Source organism: Stenella coeruleoalba (assembly GCF_951394435.1).
Source record: "Stenella coeruleoalba genome assembly, chromosome: 7".
NCBI classification, from domain to species: Eukaryota; Metazoa; Chordata; class Mammalia; order Artiodactyla; family Delphinidae; genus Stenella; species Stenella coeruleoalba.
Window position 1 is genome coordinate 71,840,022 of NC_137153.1, and position 24,491 is coordinate 71,864,512.

Below are 24,491 nucleotides of genomic sequence, written 5' to 3' on the forward strand. Positions count from 1 at the left end.
CTCACATTTCTCTGAGCTGTCCCTGGTCTGTGACGACCCTGAGGATTACTCAGCTGTCAGCTGAGTCCCTCTCTCAAAGAGAGGGAAAATAAGAGAGTGGGAACGTGCCTCATGATTTATTGTGTAACCCTGGGCAAGCCATTTCCCTCTTTGTGGCTTAGTTTCCACCTCTGTTAAATGGAAATAATACTGTGAAACTGCTGCCCAGCCAATGAGTGTGCAGTGAAAACCAGAATACTGCAGTGATGAAGGGCCCTCCCGCCTCCCTGAGAGCTGAGGCAGTGAAAACCAGAATACTGCAGTGACGAAGGGCCCTCCCGCCTCCCTGAGAGCTGAGGCAGTGAAAACCAGAATACCGCAGTGACGAAGGGCCTTCCCGCCTCCCTGAGAGCTGAGGCAGTGAAAACCAGAATACTGCAGTGATGAAGGGCCTTCCCGCCTCCCTGAGAGCTGAGGCAGTGAAAACCAGAACACCGCAGTGACGAAGGGCCTTCCCGCCTCCCTGAGAGCTGAGGCAGTGAAAACCAGAATACCGCAGTGACGAAGGGCCTTCCCGCCTCCCTGAGAGCTGAGGCAGTGAAAACCAGAATACTGCAGTGACGAAGGGCCTTCCCGCCTCCCTGAGAGCTGAGGCGATCTACATATGTCAAAGCCCTCCAGCCCCTCCCCTGCCCTGCACGCCCCTGCACGTGGTGTCATCATGAAGTGGGACTGGCTGGACGTTAAGACCGGCACTCAGGGCACCGACGCCAGAGTTCAGGCTGACTGTGGAAGCCCGGACAGCTGTGTGCACTGACCGTGCTGAAGAGCTCGGCCGCCTGCTCCAGGAGGCCCACCAGGCCGCTCTCGGTGAAGTACCGGCCGGAGCACACCCCGTCCTCGTCCGGCGACAGGGTGTCATCAGAAACCGCAGACTCCTCCAGCACGTTGGAAGAAATATTCTGAAAGAGATCACAGTATGAGCCAGGAGAACAGGGGAACCTGACTAACAAAGGCACCACAGGAACCCATAACATACGGAGGAGGAAGCCTGGCTCCAAGGTCCTCACCATCCCTGATCATACAAGGTCTGTAATTCCACCCAGAAGAGCCTTTGGCTGCCACTCATTTTGAAAGAATGCACAGAACAACTGGCCTTCGAAACTCAAGATTTTCTTTTCTTTTTAACTCTTGGGAGATACAGAAAGGACACTTACCTCAATGTAACAATAGTTGAGTTGCTTTAGAGAAAGGACCCTAAGGGACGTCCAGCAGGGGTCATGGTTTTTAAAAGCCAAAGGCCAACGAACAGTTAACTAGACTCCTTGTTTCACCAGCTGAGTGACCCTCTGAAGTACTTGCTATGACTGACTTGGCTTTTAGGTGAATGGCCATAATATCATATGACAATTGCAAACGAGAAGGTCTTCTTTATGAAATCTTTATGGCAATGCAGCAGTTACTATTTTTTTCTCCCCCCCCCCAAACATTTCGCTCCTTTCTACACACTTTTCTTTTACATAAACCATAGAGTTTAGAGTCTCATAGAGAATGCAGTGATCAGGGCCAGGATTAGGGTGAACGAGGTGAAAACAAAATTTAGGGAACACTCACTCTCAGGGTCCTGTAAGTCGTGACCCTGAACTTGCTTGACCTCAAGAGTGAGTGCTTCCTTAAATTCTGCACTTCATGTGCCTCACTCACCTCACCCCAGTTCTGCCTCTGGCAGTGACTCTCATACTTTTGACAGGTCAAGAATCATTTTCTTCAACCTGTCTCATGGATATAGAAGAAATGCATATGGAACATAAAAGAAACTGGAAACCTTTGTAGCTTAGGACTTGCACACAGGTAGCACATTTGCCATTCCTTTTATAACTACACTCATGGCAGACAGAACTAATTAATTCTAGTACTCTTTTCCCTGAAGCTTGGATATGGTCTCAGAATTCTTCTCAGCATGGTACCCCATTCAGCCACTACCAACTGACCAGAGTTGGCTGGTGAAGTAAAATCGGTCTGCCTCTTGCAGGCCTGGCTTGCAAGATCAAGTGACTCATCCTTAGCAGTCAAGGAAGAGAGAGTTTTACAGTCCTGTACCTTCATATCCAAAATTATAAGGTAGTTTTAGGAATATAGGAGGCCTTCAGAACCTTTCATGGCCAGCCTTTCTTTCACACCTGGTCTTTCTATTATGATGTTTCTGAATTGGAAATGGTAAAAGGTCCAGGAGATTCAGTTGAAAGAATCTAATGACCCAAGAAACGAATGCTATTAGTATTGTATGCAATTTTCCACATGTAGAGGAATATATCTGCAGTTATTTATGCAGCCTTATTAGCTGTCATCAGAGGGAAAAGATTCCAGGCAGACTTTCCCGGCTTCAGAATTAGGGAGGTGAAAGTAACAGCAGTTATGTGAGAATGTATCCATATCTACATTTGTGGAATAAATATTGTACTCTGGGGCACAGAATTTCAACGATCTCAGTTCCTTGGAATTCTGTGGCCTCAGAGTTATTTTCCTTGCACAGATATATTTATCCCCAGTTTATAATTCTTTTCAAAAAATTCAATTTTACTGGAGCAGAACAAGGTTGAAAACTAAAGCACACAGCATTTAAGAAATCAACACCAGACATCTGTAGTTAATGCTGCCCAGAGTTCCTTCATCCTTCTATAAAGTATAGCCTCCTGAGAAACCATCCATAACTCCATGTGTGGACCTCAACTCTGGCTCTGGCTCAGCCAATCACAGCATTCCATGTCTCTGGCCACTATGATTGGTTCAGAGATGAGCATATGACCCCGTCAGAACCAATAAGATGCACTGAGACTGTCTCTGCAACTGCTACATATGAGGCATTTCTCTATTCTCCTGGACTTGAACCTGGGAATATGTAAACATAAATATCTCTCAGTGAGTGTGGGAAGCCTGTGAAGAATGAAGCAGAGACAGGAAGTGATGATGACACTGAGGTCTGATGACATTGTTTGGACCCCTAGGTCCAGTTTGGCAGGTGCTACTCCAGACTCATCTCTCTCATGCAAGCTGATAAATTCCATTTTTACCTTAGGTCCGTCTGGGTTAGGTATTCTGTCACTTGCAAGCACACATTTCCAGAAAGATTTGGTATGTCTCATTTGAGAGAAAAGAGAATTGGCTCATAAGCGTCAGTGTAATTTGGCTTCTCTTCTGTAGCTGAGATCACCTAACTCACCATGTTCTGTGTATTCTGAAGACCTCATTCTTCACAGTTCCTTCTGCTTCCCCCTCCCGTTCCTCGTCTTTCTGAGCGTTCCATGACCCCCAGGCTGAGTCACGTGCTAAACACTCACAGCATCTTGTACCTCTTTATTACAGCATTTATCACAATTGAAATTGAATAAGAAATGGAAGAATTAGCTGTATGATGCCACTCTCCCTGGCTGGAATGTAAAGTTCATGAGGACAGAATAAGTGCTCAATAAATATCACCTAAAAGAATGAATACGTGGATAAAGGTCTATGAAAAAATAGAGCTATATGCTCCCGTGTAGGGACAATGTGGAGTTTTTCTGTTGTTTCTAGAAGAACTATTCTACGCACCTTGGTATGACTTACTATAGGCAAATTAAAAAGAATTTATAAGCAATAATAATGAAACAAGACAAGAGGTTGATATAATTCCACATTAAGTGTTAAACCCAGAGATTTCTGGTAATTGAAAGAGTAGCACTTATAATATTTATCCTTGCTAATATCGTATGGCCAAAATAAATTTTACAAAAAAGCAAATATGTCTAAAATTGATTTTTATACCTTTCTTCACTTTTATGTGATTCAAAATCAGATATGATTTTTTAATGCTGTTTGGATAAGAATTAAATTTTTGGCTTTATAATGAACATTCCTGAATTGAGAATAAAATTTGTTTGCTGAGAATAAAATGATAGAATAAATACTATTGTTACTGAAGACCGTAAAGAAAGGAGGAATTAGTGGTATGAGGCAATACCCAGATTGCCTAGTGAACAGTATTCAGGAAATCAGAAGCTCCTGGCTCTACCAGCAACAGTTTTTGTGGCTTACTCTATAAGCCTGGGAAAGCTACTTTGAACTGTCCTCTCTTTCTGGTTCACACAGCATCACAAAATTGTGTTGAAGAGCAACAATGAGAACAGAGCTTTTTATAAAAATCAGTCATGAAAATTCAAACAAGAATAATCCAAACACTTGTAAATGACTCTGTGAGTCTGGCTTGAAAAGGGCTTTCTTACTGTACTGTATTGTTACAGGTTTCAGGGATTGTCATTTCTACAGATTATGCCTCTAAAAGCACTCGTAAAATCTTCTGTTTCCTCTAAAGACTGTTTTAAACTACTCAGCCAAAACAGTCCCAGTGGCCACTGAGCATCCCAGCCGGAACCAACTTTCAGGCCTAGCAGACAATTTCCCTCCGCTAACTATGGGTAATATTCAGCTCATCCTAAGACAGTATGGATCCAGCCCTTTTTTTCCCTTCCCAGGTCAATTTGGTTCTTTCTTTCTTTTTTTTTAAATAAATTTATTCATTTTATTTATTTGTTTTTGGCTGCGTTGGGTCTTCATTGCTGCGTGCGGGCTTTCTCTAGTTGTAGCGAGGGGGCTACTCTCTGTTGAAGTGTGCTTCTAATTGTGGTGGCTTCTCTTGTTGCGGAGCACGGGCTTTAGGTGCGCGGGCTTCAGCAGTTGTGGCTCGCGGGCTCGAGAATGCAGGCTCAGTAGTTGTGGCGCACGGGCTTAGTTGCTCTGTGGCATGATCTTCCCGGACCAGGGGTCGAACCCGTGTGCCCTGCATTGGCAGGCGGATTCTTAACCACTGCGCCACCAGGGAAGTCCCAATTTGGTTCTTCCTTGATTTTAGATTAGCGAGGAGGATATTACAGAGTTAGGGAGTGTAATAAAAGGAATGGGCCCTGAGGGAAATAATTTCTCCAATATTTAGAAAAAATACTTTCACAGTTGTCAGTATACTGTGCCAACTACAAGTCTTTGAGAAAGGGTTTAAATAACCTTAGAAAAGTTGCTCTCTCAGTTTATCTGTGAAGTGGGAGTAATAATACCTTCTCTGTCTGTTTCACTGGTTTATGGGGAAGGCCAAATGAAATCATGGACGTGAAAGTGTTTGGGAATGTCTAAAGTGCCTATCGACTCTACATTTATTGTAAACAATAATTTTGGGGGGGCTTCCCTGATGGCGCAGTGGTTGGGAATCCGCCTGCCAATGCAGGGGACACGAGTTCGATCCCTTCTCTGGGAAGATCCCACGTGCCGAGGAGCAGCTAAGCCCATGCACCACAACTACTGAGCCTGCGCTCTACAGCCCGTGAGCCACAACTACTGAGCCCACGTGCCACAACTACTGAAGCCCGCGTGCCTAGAGCCCGTGCTCCACAACAAGAGAAGCCACTGCAATGAGAAGCCCGTGCACCGCAACGAAGAGTAGCCTCCACTCACCACAACTGGAGAAAGCCGGCACGCAGCAACAAAGACCCAACACAGCCAAAAATAAAAACAAATAAATACATTAAAAAAATTTTTTTTAAAAAAACCCAAGATGGTAAAGCAATTAGAAGAGGCAAATTTAATACACTAAAGCAGGGTTTTTCAACCTTGGCATTATTGATGTTTGGGGCCAGATAATGCTTTGTGGTGGGAGCTATCCTATGCATTGTAGGGTGTTCAGCAGCGTCCCTGGTTTATACCTATTAACTGTCAGTAGCACCCACCTTCCCACCCTCAGTTGTAACAACCTAAAATGTCTTCAGAGACTGTCAAATGCCCCCAGTTGAGAACCACTGCACTAAAGGAAAAGCTAAGCGTGTCCCCCCCACCTGAAAGCTGACGCTGCCCACAGGCAGGTAGCTGTGGTCCTCCAACATGCTCAGATATTCAGCCACTAAGGCAGCTGCGTGCACCAGGCACATGGCAGCTTCTGTGTAGCACTTCCCCTTGGTGTGCTTCTCTGCCATGTTCTGGAGCCAGGTCAGCCGCAGGTCAGGAGATGTCTGGTAACTCTTGGCAATTCTAAAGATGGGTTGAGAAAGTTTCAAGGACAACGGTTAGTGACAGTGTTTTTCTATTGTGCATGGCCAGTTTTTTTCCCAGTAAGAGTTTTGCCTACATGTTCAGAGAATGAGAGAAGAGGCAAACATCTATCAGTCCAGCTTTTTTCATTCCATGTTTGGGTTGTGCAGGATGCCAAGAATGCTATGATTTAGTTAAAGATTTATGGGGGGGAAAAAACCCTGATAAAATGATGTCTATTTCAATGGAGCTCTAGCAATTTTCTTCTTTTCTCGCAAAAAAATAACAGAAGACAAAAGTACTATCCTTGGGCTTCCCTGGTGGCGCAGTGGTTAAGGATCCACCTGCCAATGCAGGGGACACGGGTTCGAGTCCTAGTCCGGGAAGATCCCACATGCCGCGGAGCAACTAAGCCCGTGTGCCGCAACTACTGAGCCTGCGCTCTAGAGCCCGCATGCCACAACTACTGAGCCCACGTGCCTAGAGGCCGTGCTCCGCAAGAAGAGAAGCCACTGTGATGAGAAGCCCGTGCACCGCAATGAAGAGTAGCCCCTGCTCGCCGCAACTAGAGAAAGCCCGCATGCAGCAACGAAGACCCAACGCAGCCAAAAAAAAAAAAAAAGTACTATCCTGCTTATGACATCACATCAGAACAATTTTGCCTTTGTAAGTAGTTTCTCCTAAAACAAGGACTATAAGACAAAATTTTAAATGACAGAGTAAAATATGATTTCTAAATAAAACTTACATGTATGTCTGAATGTAAGTGGAAAAACATTTCAGAAATAATTCAGGTAACAGGTGATAGTTCTTTTCTCTCATTCTATGGTAAGTAGAAAATAATTTCAAAAAATAAGTACCTCCCTTTAAATTAGGGAGATCTTTCTGAAAACGTGTACATGAATCAACACCCTCTGAATGGTGATTTTCTACCAATTTCTAAGTACAGTTTTGGATGTCAGCCAAAACAGTGTACCCACATTTCCTGTGATCATTATATTCATAAGAACTTCATAGTGACAAACCCTAGATCCTCAAGTGACACCCTTTTGATTTTACCAGAAAAGTTTACCTGTACATGAGATCCATAAGCATCTCAGGATCTTCCTGAAATTCCCTCATTTTCACTGTGTCATATAAGATGCTATTCAGATTGCAGAGAAGTTCTTCCACCTGCAAAAAAAAGTGTACGCCCCAAACAGTCTCAGCTTTGGAGTCCATGGTAACAAGTTAGGATGCATTGAAAGTCCAAGAGGCAGCCATGGACAGGCTTCGCTAAGACAGGAGAGAGCACAGGTGAGGGGAGTCTAGACTGGATCCTCTTTGACCTCACCTTTGCAGGTCCAGGCACTTCCGAGGCCCAGATGTGAGTTGGCCCTTGGGATCCATGAATTAGTCCTGAATCGTTATATTATCTTCCCTCTCCAACACCTTCTTGGTTAAATTAGTTTGAACTAGTTTCAGTTATCTGCAACCTGAAAGCCCTCAACTGTACTCTAGAACATCAGACCTTTTAATACCAAGTAGGAGGCTGTTTAGGACCTCAGCTTAGATTCCATCTAATATATATCATAATACGTTATATAATTATCTGTATCATATGACATAATTATAATATATATATTTCACAAAAATTATATAATCCATAACTATATATGTTATATAATATATTATATGGAATTATATATTACCTACATATACACATGCACATATATATGTATGTGTAAGTATGTATATGTGTGTGTGTATATACACACATACATACACACACACGAGTTTATAGCTGGCTGATCACAGACAAGGCACGCTCTTCAGTCTACCTGCATGGGGAAAGGAGTGGTCTGCATGTCTGTGTCCTCTTCCGCATAGGCCAAAATTGTCCTCAAGGATCTTCTCAGGTACTCCTCATTAAAGTCTGGTGCTTTGCCCACCAAAGATGCCAGAGACATGGTGACTTGCATCTTTACTCTTGCAAAGTTCTGAGTCAGGAAAAAATAATGATGGAACAAATAAGAGGCACTCAGCTAGTAGATAATTGAAGGCAGTAGAGCCAGATACCAATAACCCTCCGGTGTTTCTTTAACCCAGTCTCAATCATTTCCTTTTTTTCCCAATGAAATATGAGCTATACTTCGCTCAAGACTCATACTGTTGTTTAACTGGTTTAAGTGGCTATTGCCCTGACATAAATCTGTCAGTTCCCTTTAAGTTTTCATTGAGGACCTGACCAGCTCCGTGCAGCAAGGCTGGAAGGTTCCTACAGAGTTGGGTCACAGGATGTCTCCCTTTGTGTCAAGATTCCTCTTCTTGGAACTTTATTTAAACTGTAAAGAGGAACAGGATCTATGTGGGCAAGATTTCTGAGATTTCTGGATTCTGGGTAGGCAGCAACTTTGTTTCTCCTTTCCTTCTAGGCCCATGGAAAACTGTGGCTATTCCAAGGGCCTCTGGCCTCTGAGGAATGTCCTAAAGGCTTTTAAATCGTTATACCTAATACATTCTGAGGGCCCTGCCTTTCTTCCATGGGCCAAGTTATCTTTTCATATCAGTCGAGCACACGCATTAACGTGACTACAGATGTAAATTCCAAAAGAACATACTAAAATCTAGACAAACTAAGACGGTGCTGTAATAAAGCTGAATTCCAAAGGCTGCTAAGCTTCAATTAACACTCAGGTGTGGACGATAGCGATCATTGCAAATTCTCTTCCACAGGTCATTCTGGTACCAATCAGATTTTAGAAACAGGACAAACTCTTCTGAAGTCCTAATTCTGTTGTATTTTTTTTTCCCACAGATGACAACCTTGAATCTACACATATCTGTTCATTTCTTATTGAAACACACGGATGGAAACCACTGCATTCATCAATCTTAATAATTCTAGAAGCAAAGTCAAACAAAAGCTGCTATCCATCTACACGCCCAACTGTTTCCTTCCCACGTGGCAGAAGTCAACTGCAATAGTGCACACTCTTCCTCCCCCAGGGCTTCGCATTGACTCTCTCTGCTGATTCTGGGTCGCCCTGGGCGCTTACGCTGGTGGCTCCAAAGCTGAACCTCATGAGGAGGTAGAGAGTGGCGCAGGCTTGGCTCCGGGCGACGTCCATGCTGCTGCCGCAGTGATGCAGCACTCGCTGACACAGGTCCGCGCACTGATCCACTTCCTCCTCAAACAGCAAGTCGCCGAACTAGGAGAGACACAGGGGCCATAAGACGTCACTTGGCACGATCGTACACTTTCTGGACTGGATGCCTGTTGAAATATGGAAATGGCTGCTTGGACAAGCAAAAAGCCCACAAGAATTAATGCGCTGCTCCATACAGATGATGAGTTCCTTGAATCAGAAGATGAAGTGAAGCAACGGAGTCGACTTAAGATCTCATTATGAGCTGCTCAGCTAAGATCAGGGCTGTGTAATTAGCTGCACGGTTAGCCAGGCTGCCTTCCCTGCTGAAGTCCCAACTCTGAAGGAATTAGCCTGAGTTTACTGGGTTCCCTGGAAATTACTGGTGACTGAGAAAGAGCAAATGATAATGACGGGTGAGAGCAGAGGGATTCCACTTTATTTTCTTTTTCTTTCCCACCCACCCTCCACGGCCACGCTGCACGGCTTGCAGATCTTAGTTCCCCGACCAGGGATCGAACACGCACCCCTGCAGTGGAAGCGCAGAGTCTTAACCACTGGACCGCCAGGGAAAGTCCCGGGATTCCACTTTCTAAATGTAAAAGATCCCAGATAGAAGATATCAACCGAGATTTTCAATAAAGGGGGAGATAGGAATCTGCAATAGACTGTTTTACCTCAGGAAAATCTATATTCTTCAGGCTAGGAGAAATGTATTTCTAAACCTTCTGCATTTTATGACATGATATTTTGTAAGATTTACGAATGGGAGTCATGTATAGGAATTGAATCTCACTCAGATAAGGTACTAAAGAAAAAGGGTGAAAAACAAAGTTTGCTCAACTGATTTCCACTCTCATGTCTTCAGTGAGTGGCCATTTCAAATTTCTATAGTTGGGCCCACATTTCTAGTGTGAGAGGCACTGTTTTTCCTCTTTATGGTGAGTCCTGTAGAATCAGTGTATCTGCTTCCTTCCTAATGAGCCTTAAGACTTTTACCGTAGTGTCACTTAACACAGTGGTCTGTGGGTTTTGGTGCACCTGAAGCAAGAAACGTGAAGCTAGATTGATGAGAATCTTAACTCTTAATTAAGAGTAAGAAAGCAAGTGTCCCATGTTTACCTTGGCAATGAGAGCACGGAGTGTCGCAAAGCAGTGAGTCAGGTAGGTGGTGCTCTGATCACAGCTCAGAGAATTCACCAGGACCCTTAGCACGCCTCCCAGCAGGTTGTCTTTACAGTCCAGAGCCGAGCTTGCCTGGGGGAACAGAACAGCATCAATGAATCCCTGTGCTGTGCCCATGAACTGAGGGGGAAGACACAGGTGGGTGCGCTTGGCAATTCGCACAGGGATGCTGATGTTTCATCTCTCTCCGTCTATGATCTTAAGGGTTTGGGAAAGCACCCCGTATATCGTCCACTACCAGGCGAGCTGAAGACCTATTTCCACATGACTTTATTCCAAAACTCCCAATTGATTTGGGATTTATGCCTAATTCTGGGCTGCTAAACCAAGTTATAAGGTACACCTTCCCCCAATCCTGGGCAACAGCTTTTGGAATGTTCTTTCCTTGTATACAAGGCACAGCTTTTCTTGTGGGCTTTCAAACCACAATTGTGGGCTTCCCATTACACTGGGGGCTGCTTGTGGCAGTGATGTTTCTAAATAGAAGCTTATTTATCAGCTGCAGCAGGACTAATGTCCCCAAGATCAATGATAAATAAGTTTCAGCTTCCTTTGAAAACTGTAAATACATTTTGAGGACTGGGGTTAAGAATATAGCACTCAAAGCAGTATTGTATAAAGATATAATCAACATGATGCCAAGTTGTTTTTTTTTTTTTTTTGCGGTACGCGGGCCTCTCACTGTTGTGGCCTCTCCTGTTGCGGAGCATAGGCTCCAGAGGCGCAGGCTCAGCGGCCATGGCTCACGGACCCAGCTGCTCCGCGGCATGTGGGATCTTCCTGGACCAGGGCACGAACCTGTGTCCCCTGCATCGGCAGGCGGACTCTCAACCACTGGGCCACCAGGGAAGCCCGATGCCAAGTATTTGATAACAAGTATTTATCAAAGGTACCATATACTTTTGGTCTTTATTTTTGTACAATAATCATTTTTTAAAAGATAACTTAAAAGTTGGATTACTAAGTTCAAATATGTTTCGACAATATTTCTTCTTCTAGCCCTCTAATAAATGATTTTTCATTGGTAACATGTAAGGACTCATTTTTCAGGTTAACTAAAAACCCATTATCACCTAGATGTCTTGAGAATTTCTGGAAGCATTCACTTAGAAAATGAAATTAGTATGGTGAATTGTATTACTATAAAATTCACATTGATATAACACTTTTCTACAGCAGGGATGGCAAATTCATGGTACAAATGATTTTTCTTCACTAATTTGTGTCCAAAACAGACATCATTAATCACACTTAGCACTCCTTTTACCTAGCCCAGTCATAATCTTAGCTCCCATACAGACATCAACTATAATTCAAATGGAGTTGACCTATCAAAAAAAACCCCTACCACCCCTATTCTAGATACTGAACTGTAAGCCCACCACCCACATTATAAACTTTGCACATGTGCAGGCAGATTTAACTACGAGAGTCAGTCTTTCAAGCACCTAACTCTTTCCAAGCAAGCTTCAAGTCAATGAATCCATAAGGATGTTTGGTAAGTATCACTGGAATTTTTAAGGTGGACACTATTGTAAATGGTAAACTGCCCAATTTCATTTAAACAAAAAGCATTTCATATCTCGTTTATTTCTTTCACAATTTTCTATAAAGAATTCCTTATTAAATTCTAGTAAACATATTCACGTTGAATAGATCAGTTGTTTGTTGTCCTCACCTGGATAATGTTTTCCTGCATATCCAGGATGATTAAATTTGCTTCGGTAGCTAGATTGCCACTGATCAAGGCTTCTTGATCTAACTCTGCTTTTGTTCTAAGAAACAAAAAGAGGTCAAATTAAAGTGCCTATCAAATCTGGCCATTTCCCAGTGATGGTAATCTATATTCTAAGTGTAAAGAAATCTTCTGAAGAGTCAATCTTGAAGTGAAAACAAAGCAGCCGGTTACTGGTAACTAAGGAATATAGGTGCCTTCTGTAACTGGTGTCTGGTTAAAAAGGCTTTCTAGGTAAAGTCTCCAGGCCATCCCCATCCCCCCTACTATGAATAATGATAATTTAAAAAATAACAAAAAGGGTAAAAAAGCAATTATTGGTTATTACTAGCAATTAGGTCAGCCAATCAGATTGGTGCTTAAAGCTTCAGGGTCGGGCTTGCCTGGTGGTGCAGTGGTTGAGAGTCCACCTGCCGATGCAGGGGACACGGGTTCGTGCCCCGGTCCGGGAAGATCCCACATGCCGCGGAGTGGCTGGGCCCGTGAGCCATGGCTGCTGAGCCTGTGCGTCCGGAGCCTGTGCTCCACAACGGGAGAGGCCACAACAGTGAGAGGCCCGCGTACCGCAAAAAAAAAAAAAAAAAAAAAAGCTTCAGGGTCATTCTTGCGTTTCACCCATGAGAACCATCTCCTGATCTGAGCCAAGAAGCCTCGGCAACAAGCTAGAGGAGGTGATACTGGGTGTGATGTGAATGTGGCTAATCGCGATGCTGCTTGATTCGGAAAGGATGATGTTTCAGAACTGGGTCAGGGAAGAGTCAGTGTCTTGGCTTTCCAAAGACTGCCTTGGGGTTGCACAGTCAAGTATGGGCCTTTTGTCCTTTTCCAATGGGAAGCAAGGTTGCATTCCTGTGGGGCAGGCCATCTAACATCCTGCTGGACGTCAGTGATTATTACCCACGAGGGAATGGGAAATTACCTGGTGCTGCTTCTCTATTAGGTTCCTTTTTAAAGAATCAGAACATTTTATGCATTAATTTATCCATTCTCATAAAATCCAAGTGAAGATGGAAAGAGACATTTTGTATCTCCTGAATATAGTGGCCAGGAAAGGAAAGTGTGAAGAATTAACTTTCCCAAGATGTCCCAGTGGCCAACATGTTGCCATAGGGGTTGGGGCATCCTGATATGAGCTCAAAACTCTTGATCCAGGATCATCACTTAGCTGTGCTTGAGTCCCCTTCACCCAATGATGGGGGCATTGCTATGGCTTACATACCATCAAGGGCTCAGAATAAATATTTCCCTGCATAATTTTAATTTTTACTTTTGGTTGTGTTGGGTCTTTGCTGCTCTGTGTGGGCTTTCTCTAGTTGTGGCGAGCGGGGGCAACTCTTCATTGCAGTGCACGGGCTTTTCATTGTGGTGGCTTCTCTTGTTGCAGAGCACGGACTCTAGGCATGTGGGCTTCAACAGTTGTGGCATGTGGGTTCAGTAGTTGTGGCTCGCAGGCTCTAGAGCGCAGGCTCAGTAGTTGTGGTGCACGGGCTTAGCTGCTCCTCGGCACATGGGATCTTCCCAGACAAGGGATCGAACTCGTGTCCCCTGCATTGGCAAGCGGATTCTTATCCGCTGCGCCACCAGGGAAGTCCCTTCCCTGCGTTTTAAATGTTTTCACTATGGAGAACAGCATGGAGGTTCCTTAAAAGACTAAAAATAGAACTACCATACAACCCAGCAATCCCACTACTGGGCATATACCCTGAGAAAACCATAATTCAAAAAGAGTCATGTACCACAATGTTCATTGCAGCTCTATTTACAATAGCCAGGACCTGGAAGCAACCTAGGTGTCCATCATCAGATGAATGGATAAAGAAGATCTGGCACATATATACAATGGGATATTAGCCATAAAAAGAAACAAAATTGAGTTATTTGTAGTGAGGTGGATGGACCTAGAGACTGTCATACATTGTGAAGTAAGTCAGAAAGAGAAAAACAAATACCGTATGCTAACACATATATATGGAATCTAAAAAGAAAAAAAAAGGTCCTGAAGAACCTAGGGGAAGGATGGGAATAAAGACGCAGACCTACTAGAGAATGGACTTGAGGACATGGGGAGGGGGAAGGGTAAGCTGTGACAAAGTGAGACAGTGGCACGGACATATATACACTACCAAACATAAAATAGATAGTTAGTGGGAAGCAGGCGTATAGCACAGGGAGATCAACTTGGTGCTTTGTGACCACCTAGAGGGGTGGGATAGGGAGGGTGGGAGGGAAGGAGATGCAAGAGGGAAGAGATATGGGAACATATGTATATGTATAGCTGATTCACTTTGTTATAAAGCAGAAACTAACACACCATTGTAACGCAATTATACTCCAATAAAGATGTTAAAAAAAATTTTTTTTAATTAAAAAAAAATGTTTTCACGCTTAGGATAGGCTCTGTGGTCCCAAGCTGCTCTACATTTTTTCCTCATTCTCCAAATGATAATATTTGTGTAAAATAAGTGAAGTTTAAAAGCTACTTTTTATTAATTTACTGGAGGTTTAGATTTAGAGCAAAGCTATCCAAAAGAAACACAATGGGGGCCACATGTGTCATTTTCTATTTTGTAGTAGCCACACCAGAAAAAGCCAAAAGAAACAGGTGAAATTAATGTTAATATATTTTATTTAACCCAATATATCAAAAAATAGTCCATGTGTAATCACAATAAAACTTACTAATGAGATATTTTACATTCTTTTATTTGTGCTACGTTCAAAATCTGGCATGTATTTTTCACTTATAGTACTACCTTGGCTATTGTACTGGACAGTGCAGATCTAGAGTGACCTAATCTGGATTTTTTTTTCCAAATTTTTAAATTGTGGTAAAATACACATAACACAAAATTTACCACCTTAACCATTTTTAAGTGTACAGTTAAGTACATTCATATTTGTTGGGCAACCATCACCACTACTAGTTTGATTTTTAAAAAGCCATTTTTTTAAAATGATGGCTCTCAAATTTGACTACACAAGAAACACCCAGGGAGTTTCACCACATACTGATTTCTGAGTCCTGCTGCTGGAGATTCCAAGCTAACTGTCCTGGGGTACACCTGGGCACTGGGAGAGTGTGAAAGCTCCCCAGGTGATTTTAATGTACAGCCCAGGTTGAAAATGACTGCTCTAAAAGAAACAGAGCCAAAATAATTGAAAAGTGATCCGAAAGAAAAAAGGTGAAAGACACCACTATTATAATTACAGAAGTTTTCCAAATAGCTTAATTTAGCAGTTACAATTTTACTATGTTTTCTCTTTTTAAAAAATCACCCCTGAAGATGATCAGAGGAGAATCATTAGCTCTGATTATGAGCAGTCCATCCCGTAGCTCAGGGCTGAGACTTGACCTGGAGCGGTTTGGTGCACCCTGCATGGAAAGTCTCAGTATTGTGTTGTTTCTGCAGCAAAAGGGAAAGGTCTCCCCAAACATCCACTCACATAGCCCAGGCAAACATGCTTTGTTAAGCTCTTCTTTTAATCTCATGGCCTAACCACCCAAGCAGTTCTGTGGCAACTAACTACATACAATATTTCTTTAATTTTGGGGGGGCAGGGGGCGGGTTTCATTGCCTGAACTAGAACTTATGCACTCTCAGAACCAATATCTTATAAATCAGTTCAGGGAACTTAGAACAAGCATAAAATACCCAAACCAAATGGATATTGTTCATAAGACCAACAACTAGGCTGTGCAAGTAACACATACAATAAAAATATTTACCTCCTTAATGTTTTAAAATAAATTTGACTCCCAAAAGTCCCATAAGTGAGCCAGATTGATTCATTCTTGTGGTAACAACCAAGATAGTAACATATTTATTTACAAAACAACACTGCTACTCAAGTCTGCCCCATCTCCCATCCCTCCTTATGATGGGCGCTTTATACACCATGGGGATACCCTACCTATGCCTTGTCAAGTGTGTGTGTGTGTGTGTGGGGGGTGTCTTTAGCCATATAATGTTTAGCCAGTGAACCCTAGGATTCATTAGGCTACCTGTTGCTAAGAGGAGCAGCTGATATGTGCTATCTATTCAATTTCATTTTAGCACTCATATGTTCAAATTGTTGCACCTATAGCAATACGTATATAGCATATATTGCAATCCAAGCAGGATTTTTCTTCTTTCATTTCATTTTAGCATTGTTTTCTGATAATACATCATAATACAGATCCGTTGTAGGACACACAGCAAAGTATAAAAAGGAAAACATCACTTACACATATTCTCAACACCCAAAGAAAACCATGGTTAATGTTTTGGTAAATTTCCCTCCAGTCTTTTAAAAATGTATTTACTATGTGTAGCTGGAGGTTTAAGATTGTACTCTAAAAACAAGTTTCTGTTCTGCTTTGTTCACTTAACATTATATCATAAGCATTTCCCATATCATTAAAACGATTTGAAGACATTTAAATGCCAACCTAATATTTCATTACATATTTCCCTATTCTTAAGCATTAAGAATGTTCCCGTTTTTTTACAATTTTATGTAATGCTGACATAAATGTCCCTGAATATACATCTTTGTACACATTTCTGGAGTGTAAATATGGATTGAAATGATGTGGTCCTGGGTACCCTGTCCTGCCTCATCAGCGGCTTTTCTTAAGCTAGCTGAGATTGCTAAATATTAGTTTTCTTTAAATGCTTATCAGTGTGATACATGTTTAAGGGCTGGAAATCGTAACTCTTTATACCTTTGATTATCCCGGGTCCCTGGATGAACTGAATTTACACAGATAATGATGTTTCATTTTCTTACCCTTGGAAGGATGTAGTTGTTTCAGTAATACAAGTAGCCTGGGAAAAATAGTTTTGAACTTTAGGTAAAAGTAGTACAAAGTTGCTGAGTGACTTACTTATCTAGCTTCTCATTAGCTTGCCGCCAATGTGTCTGCTCTTTCCTCCATCTCAAATTTTCATTTAGGCCTGGAAATCGGTCATTCCCTAGGAGTTAAGAAATGCACGACAGGAATTTGATTAGCAGTAGCAAGATAACCAGAAGTTCCGTAACAAGCTCAACTGAGAGGACTCAGCATCACTCCTCTGGCTAATAAGAATCCATGCTGGGTGCTGGTGGGAGACGAAGCCCACAGCCAAGTCTGGGCTGACCTGCTCTTTGATTGACAGGCTAGAGCTTAGAAGAACACCTGCCCTTCTGGAGTGTCAGCAAGCACATTTCTCATGAACACAGGGTTCCGGTGAAATTGGGGGTTCTCCCTGAATTATTGAAAAGGAGAGTGTTTGTGTTGAAAGAGGGTGTCCAACCACCACTGAAAAAGCTCGTCTCCTTCCAAGTTCCCTACCATGGTGTCCCACTGCTAGAAGGAGCTGTCACTCTGCTTTTCTTGAGCACAGTGAATAAGACTGAGGGTGCCTGAACACTTCACTCTATCCTACAGAGAAGAGCTCAGCTTTTTGGAGATCATTCCTAATGTGGTGAGATCCCTGAAGGACTGGCACACTCTGAGACCGTTGCGAGGATTGGATCCATTCTAATAGTGCCCTGCATGATTTGAGAAGATGTTCTTGGAACCAGAACTATCCAGTAGAACTATCTACATAGACTATTCAAATATCCCGGGGGGAAGTGTCAGCCTTGAGGGAGACACCATTAATCTCATCCTATGACTCACATTCTCGGACGGGACCTTTTACCACCACCAAGTTTGAAACAGAAGATGCCATTTGAGGACATTTCCAGGGTTCTTGTGATCTCAGGAAAGGAGCTTTCCCTTAGAGGAATGGGGCTACCATCACATACATCTTGCACAGAATCCCAGAAGCTGCTTGTCTCTATTACCATAACATCTTAAGAAAGTGATGGTGTCCACTCATCATGTGGGGAGGACACTCCTTCCCACAAAGGGTACAAAGCTCTGCTGACAGCAGGGAAGGGCCGATCCAACACACCTGGAGCCCGGCAGCGCCGCATCATCTCCCCTCTGGCCCCTTCCCCACGGAGCAAAGCCTCTTCCAGCCTGGCCTTGACATCCCTCGACTTCTGCAGAACTTGGGTACTGACTTTGTCAGAACTCTGTTTTCCCTGGATCGGACAGAAGCAGAAGGACATTAAGTTTGGTTAGATCTCTGTTCAAGGGGAGAATCCTAAAGACAGAACACTTCATGGTGACATCAGCCAGTTTGGACATGTGCTACACAGACACGCCCCGAAGGCTGAAATCCTGTTAACGGGAATGAGGTTCTCTCTGCAGAAGGAAGAGATTCTTTGCCGGTGGAATTATCATAGCTAGATAGGTTATGGATATACAAATAGGTTATGGACTTTAATACAGAAATAAGACAAAGTTAAGGAGGCCCCCACTGCCCAAACAGAGGGGAACAGTGACAAGACAAGATAGAACTTGAGCAATACCTTGTATTCAAAACATGAGACACAGATGAAAAGGAGATCTAAAATCCTGTTTAGCTGCATTGATGGCAGGTCAGCAATCCACTTCCTAAGGAGGCTCTGATCGGCATTTTTCATGATCCAGAGGAAGCAAATCATGAGGTTTCGGGTCGTGTCGGCATTCAGCATGTTGTACTGCTTGTAGGGCTGAAAGCAGGCAGATTGGGAGATCGAAGTAGGGCAAGAGGCCGAGCAGCAGACACATTGAAAGGGATGCTATTTCCTAAGACGCAGTAATGGTACTTTTCCTTGACGGGGATGTTTCCGGGAGCTCTGCCCTCCTCCAGCCGGGGAGGCCATGTTCTTTTGAGCTGGGCGACTCTGCAAAGGGGCTGGCCCGGGGCAGTATTCTAACCAGGCTTTCAGCCAGGGCACCCTCTGTTTCAGGAGCAGTAGGTCTGGTGGTCTGCCCTGGACCTTGACCATGCCCTCCCCCAACCCAATCTCAGTGATAACACAGGGCCTTCCCAGCTGTGAGATCTTCAAGTATTTCTCCTTCAAGCTGGCGACTGCAGGGTTGGACTTATAGCAGAGAACTACCCTGGCTGGTTTCCTGAAATACCCTAACTGTTCCAGATTTAGCTTCTTTGTCAGAGTCCAAAGTATAAGGGTCGTGAACTGCTCAGCAGATTAATCAAGTGCATAATTCAGCGGAGGCCTCTGTAATGGGACTTTAACCACAATTTATGCTCTCCTGCGGGGGGGGGAGGTGTAGGGGCTCAGGCTGTTTGCTTTCATACTTTGGCTGCAGTGTTCATTTCAGAGTGCTGAGCACACTTTCTGTCACTCATCCAATCAACACAAAGGATAATATGTGATTCACGTGGCATAGCTAACATCCAACGGAATGTAGTGGTGAAGCTGCAGTGAGGTATTAGTTCGTATGTGAGGGGAATGGTAGGTCTGGATGGGAATGATAGGGCTTACGAAATTACTTTAGTTTTTCTGAGTCTGGCCACAAGAAGTGAAATCTTTAGATGTATTGAGTATACACCCAATATTCTAACTTCATAGGAAATAACTTCTAAGAGGTGAAGGTTCTTGGGCTTTTGAGTTTCTCTGTTGGAGACAACAATGTAAAAGGCACACACCACCTCAGGCAGCTAACTTTGGTAAGAAGGTAGGAAGGTGGAGGAGGTCATAAAGCACACCATATTTATTCAACTGTAGGATGACTGATGTCAACTCTCCAGTGTTTCTTTTCTCTTTTTTCACCTCCTGTCCTTCAACTCTCATGGGGGTGTGTGGGGAATGGGGGAGTGCTGGAGGGAAGAGAAGAAAGTCACCCAGCAAAGCAGAATTAGGTTGAGAGGCTGCCTTCCCGGGAAAGAACTGAGCTGAGTTCTCTGCAGATATGAACGCTACACTGAAATGCAAAGTTAAATTAAGCTGGAGGATGCAGCACTGTCTTGACAAAAGGATTGTCAGAGCTCAGCAAGGAACAGAGGTAGATCCCACCTCAAGTGAATCAGAGGTTGTATTCCTGCACGAGCCCCTCTTCAAGCCCATAGCGTCTGTGCAAAAGAACAGAGCCAAACAACTCTGCTTAGGCTCTCTGGGGACCTAGAAAAGCTGAAGAAGCTTAAGACACACCCTACCAAGTGACCGGCCTCCTTCAGTCTTTTTTTTTAAGGCAGACACAGAATGAATAATATACGCATAGAATAAACACAGTGCCAGCCTCCCACCTGAGGGAGCCTAGGTTTGATCTCCTTTGCAATATCTCAGGTTTTCCAAGTTCACCTTTCTTGGTTTTCTGAGCCTTGAACTTGGCACCACTGAAACTGCCTGAATTTGATCTGTGAGTCTCTTGCTGTTGCCAGGACGCTGCCTGACTGTGTGCTGCCTCAACTGTGCCATTTCCCTTTCCAACTGCCTCACAATGATTCCTTCCAGCGTCAAGCAATGAGGCAGAAATCTCACTGCCTGCTCTATGCTGGGTTCTGGTGGGTGAATTTAGGAACAAGCCCATTAAAGGATGGGAAAAGACAAAATGAAAAATAAACGGGAGAAATTGTGCACCAACATACCAGGGAAGACAGCATTGTTCCACTTGTCTTCAAAGTAAAATTCCCAGCTATGGCTAGCGCCACATTCTGGTTAATTGCACTGGTCCCTTCTTGCTCTTCATCTGAGCCATTGGTACGATTTTTTCCACTGCGGGCATCTGCAGCTGCAATTAAAATACTATTGGTCTTACCATATGATCCAGCAATCATGTTCCTCGGTATTTACCCAAAGGACTTGAACACTTATGTCCACACAAAAATCTGCACATGGCTGCTTATAGCAGCTTTATTCATAATTGCCACAACTTGGAAGCAACCAAGATGTCCTCCAGTAGGTAAATGGGTGAATAAACTGTGGCACATCCGGACAATGTGCTAGAAAGAAACGAGCTGTTAAGCCACGAAAAGGCGAGGAGGAAACTTAAACGCATATTAATAAGTGAAAGAAGCCCATCTGAAAAGGCTACATACTGTGTGATTCCAACTACACGACATTCTGGAAAAGGCAAGACTATAGAGACAGTAAAAAGTTCAGTGGTTGCCAGGGGTTGGGGGAAGGGAGGGATGAATAGGCAGAGCACAGAAGAATTTTAGGGCAGAGAAACTAATTTGTATGATACTACAATGCTGGATACATATCATTATACATTTGTCCAAACCCTCAGAATGTACAACACCGAGTGAAAGCTAATGTAAATTATGAATTTGGGGTGATTACGATGTCTCAATGTAGGTTTATCTATTGTAACAAATGCACCCCTCTGGCGGGGGATGCTGGTAATGGGGAGGCTGTGCATGTGTGCAGGCAGGGGGTGTATGGGAAACCTCTGGACCTTCCTCTCAATTTTGCTATAAACCCAAAACTGCTCTAAAAAATAAAGTCTTAAAAAAATCTTTCTTGCCATCAAGCCAAAGATGGTATTACCCTATGTTCCCTACCCACTGCCCCATGTGTGACTGACACTTAGTTACTAAGGTCAGCACAGTCATTTTAAACCTGAAATTTAGCATTATTTATCTGCTACAGGAAAATAGCATCTATTTATCACCTGTTTATTCCTGTTTAGCATCTATAGGAAAAAGTAGGCAGTCTAATAAAAGACAGAACATGTCCAGCACAAGATTAGGCTAGAAGTTAATTTTTCAAACTGAAAAAAAATTTCAAAGCTTTCATAACACTTTTCTATAATATGATATTTTTACTTCATTCGTATATTTCAAATAATGACCAAATAGAAAGGAACCTATAATCACAGAATTAAACAGTACCTTATAGAATAACAAGCTATTATCACAAATTCAGCAATAATTTATTAAAATTTGAATGTTTGAAATAAATGTTAATTTATTGTATCCATGTAATATAGATGTATCTATATTTATACATAGGTCTAGATGTATGCAAACAAAATAAGGACCCACCATTTAAAAGGCTCGTTTTAAGACCATTATGAATCATACACACAGAAAGTATTATATTTGTTTAAGCAGTTTTGAGAAAAGTGTGTTAAAACACGTATGACTGATCCATTAAAAACCTGTAATTTTATTAGACCTGTCAACATGATAGTATTTTGACTTTCAATTTTTCATAAAAACTAGTGTCAACAGTATTTTCACCTGCCAAACTTATAAAAACAGAACTCAATTTTTAAAAATAATAATTCACTGTTGTTTTTAAGTCAGTTGAGTTTTTAAACAAATGGTGAAATGAAGAGATGTGGCAATTATTCAAGACCTGATAACTTTATCAGGATTAATGTGAGCATACGTTCTCATTTCCCCTTAATGTGCACAGGGTCATGGTTACAAGACAAGGAGAGGAGAGGATAGAAACATTTGCTGCCAAAATGCTTTTATAGAAGTTCTCTCATTTCATCTTTATCACAACCCTAAGATATAGGCATTGTTATCACATGTTTACAACCGAGGAACGGAAGGGAAGGCATTAAAAGGCTGAGGAACTTTCCAAAGGTCATATATAGTAATAAACAGGCTGGAATTTGAATTCAGTTGTATCTTTTTAAAAAAATATACTGTATTCTTATTAGTATCAATCGAAAGATTTCATATGTAACAGATGCACTATATTACCTCTAATAATAGAATACTTATACTGTTTTCCCACTTGTCAGCTAGATCATGACTATAAAGTTCAGTGCACACGTAAAGAAACCATTGAGACTTAAAAGGCTCAAAGACCAAGTGCTGAAAAGTTTTGATCCCAAGTCACTGATTTGGAAAATTCTAATCAACAAGGAAGCTTAGGATAATGCATGCTAATGTGATTCCCTGCTTTGGGAACAAACAAATCACAGGTCTTCAAGTGAAGCTTTCTTGAAAGGTCCAGGCAAAATCCTAGAAATGGTCTGCAAGTCACCTGCCATGCTCTGAATCGCATCTTTAAATCTTGAAGACACCTCTGTTCTCCGTTTGCCCTCCAGTCAGGCACTGCTACAGGAAGCTCCACGCACCTCACCCTGCAGCCGGCTCATCTCTTGTGCCAAGCTTGCTTCTGTAATTTCCCTGCCCATTTTTTTCCTCATTCTATGAGCTAAAGAATTGTCACCACAAGGATTTTAGAAATAATTTAGTCACATAGGACACTTTGCATTTGCAGGAAGCAAGAAAACATGGATGGTTCTAAGATTCCGAGCATCATTGCTTCCAAGGACGCTGGGCTCAATAAGCGTTCCTCGGGATCCTTCCTCAGTTGAGAGAACAAGCAAGGTAATGTTTAAGAACTTCCCTTTGCTGAGGAAAAAGCAAGAACCACTCTGAAGTGGCCAGAATTGTGTGTGTGTGAGTGTGTGTTGTGGGGAGGGTAGGCAGATGGGCTTGTCTTTCTAAGGTCTCAGGTAAGATGCTCTTTTTTGGGAGAGGGTCGTTTTGTTTGTCTACATTCCCTAATCCACACAGTAACATGCAAATAAACCCAGGAGGTACACAAAGGCCTTTCAGACAATCTATCCTTTCCTCTTGTGGCCAAGTGGGAAATACTGACTTTCAACCTTAGAATGAGCCTCTTAGTGCCAAGGGCAAAATTCCTCTGCCGCGGCAGAATCTCCTAAGCGTGTCAGATACAATGCCTTTTTTTTTTTTTTTGCATGGTACAAGTGTTCAGACTCATTTGAGTCTGCTTCTTTCCTTCAAAGCTCATAAAAGAAAAAAAAGAAAAAAGGAACAACTTTATTTCAAGGCATTAGAGCACGGATCTCCAAAAGAAATAATTCTGTTATTATCTTATCCTTTGTGGTGTATGGTCTATAATGTTCATCATATACCAGCAGACCAATGAGTGAATGAATAAACAAACGATTTCTAAATGAAAAACATATACAGGTCTATGTGCCTTAAAAAAAAATACACTCATTGGGGCCTATGTTAAAAAAGTCGGTGTTGGGAATTGCTCACACAAGCATGTCAACACTGGAGCTAGTAACAGAAACCTCATTTTAGTGGGGCATTTGGCAAGCGCTCCCAACAATCAAAAGAAGGAAACAGAAGGCATTGTTACCTGTAAAGTCACAGAGCTGAGGCAAAGCATCCAAAATGATACCAACCAAAGGCAGGTAGAGGGCAGCAACTTTGACCTTCACCTCCGGTTTGACACAACGCGGGTCCAGGTCGTGAGAACTGAGCAGGCTGTGGATGGCACTGACAGCTTTCCTTTGCACTTTGCTGATCCTATTGGCACCACACAAAAAGCCAAAGGTTAGAGTGAAGCGAGGTTGACCAGAATGCTCCTAAACAATGGGGTGACGACGTGAAAACCAAGCAAAGCAGGGTAGAGGCCTACAGAATCCAGAGACAAACTGCCTGTGTTCTAGTCCTGGCTCTGCTGTTAGCATGATGTTTAAAGTTCACCATGTTGTAGAACCAGTACTTCATTCCTTTTTATTGTTGAATAATATTCCATTGCATAGTCAGATCACATTTTATTTATGCATTCATCAACTGATGGACATTTGGGTTGTTTCTATT

The 24,491-nt window shown here is 42.7% G+C and overlaps 1 protein-coding gene across 3 annotated transcripts in view; it reads right to left on the bottom strand.

The window, feature by feature from the left end:
• DOCK8 (dedicator of cytokinesis 8) overlaps window positions 1-24,491 on the bottom strand; it is a 223,036-nt gene that overhangs the window by 24,969 nt on the left and 173,576 nt on the right. For all 3 annotated transcript variants that reach the window (XM_079926384.1, XM_079926385.1, XM_079926386.1), the window contains 12 exons: window positions 24,025-24,194; window positions 20,529-20,671; window positions 18,463-18,645; window positions 18,000-18,132; window positions 16,946-17,033; window positions 12,019-12,115; window positions 10,278-10,412; window positions 9,066-9,218; window positions 7,848-8,006; window positions 7,100-7,200; window positions 5,835-6,027; window positions 798-941 (listed from right to left, as the gene is read on the bottom strand). In XM_079926384.1, the coding sequence (XP_079782510.1) occupies window positions 798-941; window positions 5,835-6,027; window positions 7,100-7,200; window positions 7,848-8,006; window positions 9,066-9,218; window positions 10,278-10,412; window positions 12,019-12,115; window positions 16,946-17,033; window positions 18,000-18,132; window positions 18,463-18,645; window positions 20,529-20,671; window positions 24,025-24,194 (1,699 nt within the window). The remainder of the gene's footprint in view (window positions 1-797; window positions 942-5,834; window positions 6,028-7,099; window positions 7,201-7,847; window positions 8,007-9,065; window positions 9,219-10,277; window positions 10,413-12,018; window positions 12,116-16,945; window positions 17,034-17,999; window positions 18,133-18,462; window positions 18,646-20,528; window positions 20,672-24,024; window positions 24,195-24,491) is intronic.